The sequence below is a fragment of the Opisthorchis viverrini genome, assembly GCF_000715545.1.
Source record: "Opisthorchis viverrini unplaced genomic scaffold opera_v5_321, whole genome shotgun sequence".
Taxonomy (NCBI): Eukaryota; Metazoa; Platyhelminthes; class Trematoda; order Opisthorchiida; family Opisthorchiidae; genus Opisthorchis; species Opisthorchis viverrini.
In genome coordinates, this window is record NW_008751979.1 from 245,120 (window position 1) to 255,429 (window position 10,310).

The following is a 10,310-nucleotide window of genomic DNA, read 5'->3' on the forward strand; positions in this document are numbered from 1 at the left end:
TAGACGGCAATAGGGTATTGGGCGCAATTACACAGCATCGGCGGTAACTGTAGTACTGAAGACGGCATGAAGCACTTCGTTCCAAGACGGCTTGAAACGCTTCGTCTCAAGACCCCACATTCTGACGTAACGAAGTCGCCAAATACCCCTGACCCCATTCCTCAGTTAAGTAACCTTTCAGCGTGAGCTTTTTTACCTTTTGTTCCATCCTGAGTGTGATCTGCATTGCAGAAGGACGACGCTGGTACATGCATCATTGGTGTGAATGGAATTTATATGTCAACCTGACGCGCAGAATGAAAACAGATTCAACAACCGCACACCTGCAGAGGATCTGATTGAGTTATACCTTAGCTGCTTTTCATGCAAGCTTCCACAGTGGACAGTGTGAAGATATACTAGATATTGGACGAATTTGATTAACCTTATAATGCAGATTTGACCGGAAGTGGATTTCTTCTGAAATATTTGATGACCGACAACGGCACGCTCTTGTTACGCAGATTAATAATGCGAGTGAAAGTGCGTGTTGTTGCTCGAGTGGCAACCAAACATTTTTGTTTTTTTTCCCGAAGTCAACTGAATTAATTCATTCGGTGTGAAAATGCAGGTATTGGCGGCACACGTAATTGAAGATTATACAACGGTGATTGTAACGAAACGCTGGTCGATTACTTGACTACAATGGATTGGTGGGAAAACCCTTTTCTGCTGCACTAGTTTACCTCTAGTTGTTCAATAAATGCGAACAGCAATTAATCGCCCTGAGCGATGTGGGCTGACGAAGAGTAATTTGGAGCAGTTCGACAATACATTCTTCCTTATGGTTACCCACTTTCGTAACTAATAGCTCTTTCATATTACCAGAACCTTCTGAGGTTCAATTGGGACACCAATCTTTAGGACCCAGGAGCGCCTCTCTTTTGAACCTTGCGTATGATTTAGTATCGAGTTTTGGTGTAATATCTATTATCGGTTAATTTTTTCCTTTTTTACATTGGACCATCCACCAGCAACTTTCGAGTGTACCTGTTACTGACTTTCCAAATTTTCCCTGCTGTTTTGGTGTAAGACTTCAGTAGCCGATGGTCCCATGTGCAATATACGTTATGTCCTATAGATGACTGTGATTGCATCATCCACTAGATTCCACATTATTGCACGGGTGGTTAGATGTTCTAAATACTAGCCTGTGGTCGCGGTTTGGAACCCGCCTGGAAGTTTGTGAGATGTGCACTGCTGGTGAATCACAACAAAGATGAAACAGCTGTACTGTGCTTGTAAGATTTTCAGTATTTGCTGGCTTCACTGACAGTCTGAATCCTTCATCAATTGGTACATGTATTTTTCGACCACAAAGGTGAACTAACGCTTGTTTGTATGAGCTTCCCATATGCGGAGACGATCCCGGTTTCTTCGGGAAAAAGCTGTCATTAACGTTAAACTATTCCCCGGTATGCCGACTTCACACATGCGGGAAACATGTTTCAACGAGTTTCTGATAGACTCATTCTCTCGCTTATCACAGCCCCAGGAGCAACACGAGGTAATTTTGTTTCTGTTGCGATTCCCTTTCGTTCGCACCATCATGGATCAGTGACTCTTTTTCAACACACGGTTCTTTTCTGTTCCTTGTCATGTTACATCAATGGTGTTTTTGAGCTAGCCTTTCCCGCCCTTTTTCAGTCCTTCTTTCATTCAAAAACCTACACAGAGCGGTTGCTCTCATGCATTTTCCCTCCTGTTTTTCCTCAAACAGCTCAAATTACTGCTCGCAAAGACGTGATACGAAATAAAATACGAGCAATTGGAAAGATGGCTCGTGTATTCACTGTATTGCGGTAGGTGGTATTGATTTTGGACTGCGTCTATGTTCGCTTCTTTACCTCCTGACCTGACCCCATGCCCACTCATGGTTTTGAGCGGTTTTTGGTGAAACCTGATAGCGCTACAGAGTGAAACAGCCATACAGGTGTAGGCTACTTCGATACTTCGAATATCGAATGAAATGAATGCTTTTGCCCAGTACAGTTGGTTGAGGGACATACTAAAGGAAATGGAAATTTAGGTTTTACGCAAACATCATTGCAGTTTATAAATCTGTGTCCACTGATATATTAGATCGGCACACAGTTTCCAGAAAAGTCACTTTTAGTTTTCATTGTGTGGTTCAACTTCCTGAGTGGAGTATACATGTCCCTTTGCGTATCCGATTACATAGGCTGTAATATATGCTTGTTGACAGATTCCACTCGCCTATACGCTATCCGGATTATTTGTCCATATTACCTGAGTGGGGATTTGCATGTAGGGACCGCAGAATGACGGCAATAGCCTAGTGTCACTCCACCCAAGCTTCACATTCCACCCGAGGGCCTTTCAAAGTAAATACAGTGATCGCATGACACGGAGGCTCAAGTGTTATCACTGATACCGACCAAGATGCCGAGTTGTACTCCCCTCTGCTATCCATATATTCACTCCGTGTTTCTTTTCTCGTCTGAAACCAATGCAACTCAAACTTTGGAAGGCGGCGTGATGCTCACTTTTAGCTCAACTGGAACAACCTGTAGTGGAAAATTAAATCCGGAAATTTGCTGTGCAATGGAGCTTTCAAATAGGGTACACCTTGCACAAAGGAACACTAATACCGTTTCATTGCTTCATTGGCCATAGGGTTGTAGCACCCAACCCTTCTGCCCTTGCTGATGGGGAGACTACTCTACTGAATCAAAAAATTACGTAGGCTCTATGTATATGGTTTGTTATCACGCTGGTATTAGTGTTTTTTTGAAGAGCGATAAACGAAGTTCCTTCCGAACTTAAGGCACCTCATCGGATAGGACGCGAGCTACATGCTGAAGAGTTGGATTCAGTTCTATCATTTCTTTTGATTGCACTGATCTGGGTGTCGGCTGCCTAGCCGTACGATGACCACGGTGCCTTCTGGTTGTGTGGAAGGTGTTTATATAAAATACAGGGGTCAACAGTCCGGCGTTCATGTTCTACATTGGATAACTACCGTCAGGTAACTATCGTCGCCACAAAATAGTTAATTCAAGAAACATAACCAGTGTTACTCAGCATCACCATAGTAGCGCAGTAAAAGTCGAGCCAGACACTTACCACGTTCACGGTCTAGTTATTTTTCTGTTCTTTCTGTCTGTCGTCACAAATCATAACCGGATTTTTGTGCATAGAAATGGCGTTTTAAGCGTTCTACTGTTGGCATAGTTGATTTTTTTTTATGTGTGGTCGTGGCGGAGTGTAACAAAGGTACACACACACGTACACTTATTCCGATTGAATAATTAAGTCCCGGGCACATTGATTTATGTGTTCTTTCACTCTCCCGCTGATACGCTCGCTCGCGTGGGGTGTATGTTTCATGCATGAATAAACTCAGCTCAGGTACAGTTCCGAGTTGTTTGAGGTACGCGTGGACCTCATATAGTTCGTTCGTGTGTGCGTCCGCTGGACGACTGTCATCTGTTTGCTGAAGACTTGAAAACACAAGAAGGCACCTTATTCGTAGTCTGGATTTGTAAATTTTCTCTGAATGGATTGTTGTACGTAATTCGACCCATAGAATCATGTCCGGTATGCCGAAAAACAGCAACAATGGTGCTACCCAAATGAGCACCTTCCTGGGCTGCTGTTGCTGTGAGCATTCGGCAGGACGGTTGCTTTGTGTATGCTTCGCTTTGACAGATTGTTTATACACCCAAGATCCATTTTGTTTGACGATGTTCTGTGTGCTATCAACTAATCCCGCTATCCCCACCATCTCCATGACTTATTCCCGGTGGACATTTTAACTTAGGTTTTTCCCATTCGAATTATTTGTCGTTGCAGAGAGGAAAGCGAGACCATTTTGGAGCTCAAGGGGCTAACTCCCACGGGTATGCTTCCCCTGGGGGCACTCGCCGGTGGTCGAGAAACAATCAAAACCGGTGAGTCGATGTTTTCCTGCCTGTGCTCTGCACGAATTTGCTTTCGTCTCATTTCAGCTTGCATTCTCATCCGTCAGTCCAGTCGAACCGAACTAATTTGTTTCACTTTTTACGATGGCTGACAGTTCGAAGTCGGTCATACTATCGCCCCTGGTGGCTTAGCCGAATGCTAGTATTTTCGAATGTTTGAACCAATGAAATTCATAGTCAATCTGCAGAGCGTCTGTGTGAAAGGTTTCTTATCTGTTTGGGAGGATGATGAAATGTAATAAATCTTGTTCTGGAGGTAATTCATTCATCTTATGGTTACTCCGCAAGATCGCAGTTTAGAGTGTAGTCCGTTCCGGTTTTCCTACTTGACTACTCTCTCTCTCTCTCCTCTCTCTCTCTAACGTCTGTTCACTCAACAACTCTGGCAGACACGTTGGTCGCAAGAGTGAGGCCATGCATCACTCAAAAATCAGCCGAAAAAATCCCAATCAGATGAAGAAGCTTGATAATAAACCATAAGCCCATGATTGTCTACTTACTTGCTTTTTACACGTAGTCTTTAGCCCATTGTATGCAACATACGAATCTATCCACTGCCCAGCATCTTTGCTATTTCTCTCTAGGAGTCCTACAATTTTCTTTCCATTGATGACTCAGGGAGGTTCTTGTTCGTGGAAGTATATCATAAAGCAAATTAAGCTATTATATGGGAGTGTTGATGCTCCAGGCTTAGATGGGAATGCGGAAGAGATTTTCGGATAAGGTGAGGAGTACACTCTTCTGAAACGTGATAGAGAAATAATACCAGGGCAGGATGAGATTTATCCAAAGAGACTACGACTGCGACCGATTATCGTTCCTTTTAGAAGAGCATGATCACAAGCAAAATATAAATGCTAGTGGTAGATGTGCAAGGCTGTACAGGGGAACATCAGATGAAATAAGGAGGACATTATATCACAAGGCGTATCTCAGACAGTCACTGCAAAATCATCATTTTAGCACCAATTTGAGATTTCCATTGCAGTCCAACCGCAAAGACTTCCCTTTGCCTAATTTCGCAGTAGCTTCGGCATCAATAACACCTCAGATATTACTGAAGCTATTCTCAGTAAGACACTCATAGTGGGCATGTAATGGGTTTATAAGAATGAGTTTACGAATGGGGATTGCCCTTTCACTTTACTATTTTCTCATACTGTTACATGAGCACCATGAGAGGCAATAAACTAAAGTAGATAGGAATAAACAAAGACCGTGATAGACTTGTGTGTACAAGATGGAGAAACCCTGTCGCAAACGTAAGCCGTTCTCTAGTAGATGTTCACAGGTTGAGGGTGACGGGGTTGTAGTCAACTGCCAAATACGGTGCGTGAAGCAATTCATTTCGGATTGTCTTTTGGCCCAAATCGTTGGTGCCTATCGTTCAGCTTCTCCCCTCGCTCCAGATATTCATCCAAGTAGATTATAGCTGTTTGATGCTGATCATCAATCCGTAGAAGTGAAGCTACCGTTAGTGGTGTTTGCAATGATGAATGTCTAACCAGGAACGCAGCTACTTGTTATTAACTGCAATCTACAATGTCTGCCATGAGTTCCCGACTGTCCTAAACGTTACTTACTCACAAGCTGAGTCTACCCATGACTTCTTGGAATTGATTGAGAAAGGATTTGAGTGCCGGTGGTTTATCAGTAGCCTAGATGACGCGGGCAGCATGCAGTTTTGTCGCTTTATTGAAGGTAAGTGAAGTTATCAGCAACCCACGTGTTACTTATTTGGAGTCAGTGATGCGGCCGACAGAGTTTCGTGCAGACTGAAATCCGAAATCACAAGTGTCATCTTCCAGTTGCGTTGTTGTCCATATTCACAGTAACCCGACCTGTGCGGTAGGATTACTCAACCTCATGGGAATTTCAGAAACTCGTTCATCATTCTACCCTAATGGCGTAATACGATGTTGAATCGAATTTGCCTCTTCAATCTGCACAATCCAATTACTTCAGAATAACGCATATGTGATGCTGTATGTGTGTATATCTGCTTTACAACACGTTGGATTACCGAAGGCTGCGATGCCGCAAGTTCTCCATATGTGAGCTAAAACACTTGTAAAATCAATGGTCAATTAGAACTTCAGAGCTTCCTGCCTCAAGCTTGTCAGCGTGTCAAGTATGGCCAACAAACAGGGAGTAAGTTGACAATCGGTTGTACGCAAAACTGCGTCTAATCCACTGAATCGAACTCCACATGTTTCCCATAGAACATTGATTTCTAAGGACGATGGGCCAGCCCAACTTAGTTTGTCACACTTGGAACAACATGCTTCTGTGTGATCAGTGTCGTTCCCAACCGCTGAATTGAGACCGCACTTGAAGTCTGAATGTAAACTTCTTGAGTATGATCCCTTAACAGTTTGTCAGTCTCACCTAACACATATGTCGCAACAGAAAATTCCATCGCAGAATTAACCTTTTAATAAATAATACCCGTTTTGCTGTGTGCAAATTATCGGTCCATATATCACACGATGCAATCAAAAAGCTGGTGGTTTATAGACAAAAGTAAATACTATGCCAGCCTAAGAACCTGGCTGGGTTCACAGGCGATACATCACGGTTTCCATTCATGCGCTCTCGCTTGGTTCCCGGTTTGGCGTTCGTGACAGATAAGCTCAGTATTGTTTGCCACCATTTCTTCTCAACTCTTGGGTGATAGGGTTATTCAGATTTCACTCACTTATGACAGCCCTTTTTCGCTCCCAAAAATTATACGGCGCACGTTTAGGCTTCAAAAATTGGTGCAAATTATATCCATTGACTGTTATTCGTAACTTCCAGTAATAGGACGGATAGCATCGTGTGTTTTTCGAACCAATTAGTCCATTGGAAGGCTGGTCGTGATACCTTTTCTTACACCGACAATCGACTAGTGCTGTCGAATAGCAACCCGAACGTTATGCGTTTTTTCTGTGTCAGTGACTTTTTCGCACTTTGGCACAGCCCAGTGCCTGGAAGCTACTCAGGCATATACGGACCTACCATGTCTCTCAGTTGTGTCAACAGTAGACTTACTTTTGCCGTAGGCTGGCATGCTTGCTGATTTTCGTTTGTTGTCATGTATACATTAGATTGATTGTGTATAGTAGGAGACAGACCCGGATACCTCGTTTTTCGGTACATGTTGGACACCGAAAATATCTCGAGATGCATGATTAGAAGTGATAGGGAAGACGCAACTTAGTGGTTTCCAGGCCAAAACTTATATCATTTTAACTCTGTGGTTCGCGGAGAGGAGATGCGTAAAATCAGTTGACTTAATAGTCTGCGTCGAAATGTGGCTTTCAGTCCCAGGAGATATCATACTACTAGTTGCCTCAATCAGGCCTTACTTCGGTCCTGTCACCATGGTATTCAATCTCGACACACCGACTGGACAGGACTACAGTGGTTTGTCACCCGCCACTATTAGGTCAAAGGTCTTGAATTAGGAACTCAACGAAGTAGTTGAAATGAGTGGTAGTCATTGTGATTTCAGAGCCCTGCTAAAATCCTAGGTTTCAGAAGGGCCTGTTCCTTCATCTCGGCTGAGCGTGGCCAACTGATTGTTGACCTGCACATTAAGTCGGAGAGGTTCAACAAACGTGTTGCTGACTGACGATTCGTGAAAAATTATTTCAACTTGTAAATAAAAACGTGGTCAATGATGTATATGTTCCCAAAGAGATGGACACTTACTGTGAAAAAATTACACGGTTGAGAGCCTTTCACGAAATTTGAAAGGAGTAGTGCGCCCCCTGCAGTTTTGCTGCAAACAAATGTGTATTTAAAACCCTTTGGTTTCGTTGCATGGACAGAAAAAAATCGTAACTTGTAGTTTTTATAATTTCTTCTTCCCGGGCTCCGTTGTTGTGGCAGTAACTTGGCTTATACCTCAAACTCGAACTTCTTTCTGATCAACTCTCAGTTCATGCATGCGTTAACCCCCATTGGTTCATCTCCCCTACAGTGAGCGACAATTGGACTCCGCACAAAATTCAGTGTTTCGCTGAGGCCAAAGCGATCGACAAAGTTAACGAGCGGATGCCACCACATCGTGATTCCAACTCCAATCCGTGTTGGTCTTACACAGTGACACTTCCTAACGAAACAGAGCTCTCGAAAACTTCTGACTCCCATCTGAGTAGTACTGAGTATACCACGGAAGACGATAATGGAGCCCTGTCGTTGACTCAGCGAACCATGCCCAGGCCCCCATCCATTTGTGAGGAACGCTCTTCAGATGATGAGGCGGATGCAATGCCTTCTTTGGTTACGACCTTCGGGGACCGTGGGAGACCGGCAAGTTCAGACTCGATGGACCTTCCAGGTGGTGACAGTGTATCGGCGGGACTCGTTAGTGTGCGTGCGTCGGGCAGTAAAACTCCAAACTCAACCATTCCGTCTCCAGTCGCCGGCTCAAGCTCTTCGTCCTCCACCGCTGCAACTAAATGAAGAATGTGAATGGCTTATGATCGACTTTCTTCCTTGCCTTGTGCAATAGCCGCCAGAGACACAGAAACCGTTATACTTCCTTGATTGCTTCAACAGCTTTTGTATTTTTTTTCTTGCTCAAAACCGTGTGTTCTCTGTCGAACACAGATTTATTTCATGTGCTACGTGCGACCGCCCTGAACTTGCAAGTCCCTAATCCTAGCCCCATAGTGGTGACCAGTCCATTCTCGATTTAGGTTCCCTGTAACACTAGATTGTCAGTCATGAGGAATTTTTGACCTTTATGTCTATTATTCCTTAGTGTTGTCACACAGTAAGATGCCTCACCAACAACTTATTCCTTAGGGACACCGCTACGCTGTCCAATCAACACCACTGGGCTGTTGGTTTTCGGTTCACTGTCCATTTCCTCACTTTTATTTCAACTGGATGTCGAGTGCGGTTTTCCCCCCGCTGCATTACTGCACTCTTTTCGTGTCCATGTTTCTCCATCTGCTTGTGAACGTGGTTGTTTCTCTGACTCACCATCTGTTCCCTACCATCCACTCAAGGGCCGTCTCATCTAACACATGCCAACAACTATAGTACAATATACCCATCACACCTTTTCGGGTTTAAACGCTCTTTTTAACTCAGAAACTTTTTCTGCTCACTTCACGCTTTCACTCAACAAATCCTCAGTATCTGTGATTTCACCTATGGCCAACACGATCTCCCAGAAAACATACCTCTCTGTCACCCGTTCCGACAGCGCCGCTGGTCAAATACTCTGTACTGCTCACATGTATGAGGGAATAAACCTGTCGAATTGTTCTAACCCATATAGTTTCCTCGTCTGACAGAACCTATTTGTCCTTCTCAACCCCACCCCCTTTTGTATTCGTTTTTTCTGCTACTTGGTTCGTTCTACCCCTTACCCGTTGTTTACGGCTACGTTGCTGCTCTAAAGTTGTACAGGCTGTTAGTCGTTGCGGTATAGTCCTTTATTTTTTCCGCGTCCTCCATATTCCTAAGGCAAGTGACGATGACACATTTTTGCTCATAGGTTGTCTACATTCGGACCACAATGAGGACTAAACGTGTATTTCTCTGTAATTCATTTGTTGTGTTGTCCCAATCATAGAGCAATCGGATTGCATTACTATGCTCCCTACCCATCCTGTTTGAACATCAGGGTTCCCTTAATCTCTGACCAGTGATCCAATTCATATCATTGGATGCAGCCAAGTTTCGTGATACCCGCAGTATTCTGGCCATGTGGCCTACTTTACCAGTAAGCGAACAAATGTGGTTACTCACGGTTCTTTCTTTTCAGTATCTCCTCAGTTACCGTTTTCCGCACCACATCGTATCTTGACTCCATACGGATCGTTACGATCACTGCAGTTGTTCCCAAGGGCGTTTAGCGGTGCTCTATGTCCCCGCTTTGTTGCTAACTCACTCCTATGTGCCGTGCGTTTATGCCTCTTCCTACTGCTCGCAATCTGATTACGTAACCCAGTCTCATATAAACCGTTTACCTCCTGAATCGCATTTTCTCTCATGTTTATCTCAGAAGTGGCCAATGATGACCACACAGCAAGTATCCATGCTTTCCGGTCCAAATGAACTTAGGTTACCAGATCTCCAGGCCAGGTATCCTCTTTCTACTATTAGTAAAAAGGTTTTCTTGGTTACCCATTCTACGCATATCCTGTGTAGCTTCAACATTACATTCGTTCCTCTAGTGGTTACCCGTTCGTGAGCGGTGGTCTACTGGTGTGATCCACACTGTCCGGCAGCGAAGTATCACTGTTGAACACCCTGTTCTGCTATCAATGATGATGACATTTTCCGCCATAAGGTCTCCCTCTATTCAATCGAAGGGCTTGAAAT

At 44.0% G+C, this 10,310-nt stretch overlaps 1 protein-coding gene across 1 annotated transcript in view; it reads left to right on the forward strand.

Annotated features, from left to right (window-relative positions):
• Positions 1 to 9,953, forward strand: part of T265_09970 (hypothetical protein) — a gene marked incomplete at both ends in the record, with an annotated part of 74,844 nt that extends 64,891 nt beyond the window's left edge. The window contains 3 exons of the mRNA XM_009176206.1: positions 1,760 to 1,841; positions 3,856 to 3,953; positions 7,951 to 9,953. Of these exons, the coding sequence (XP_009174470.1) occupies positions 1,760 to 1,841; positions 3,856 to 3,953; positions 7,951 to 8,435 (665 nt within the window). The remainder of the gene's footprint in view (positions 1 to 1,759; positions 1,842 to 3,855; positions 3,954 to 7,950) is intronic.
• Positions 9,954 to 10,310: the final 357 nt, after the last annotated feature.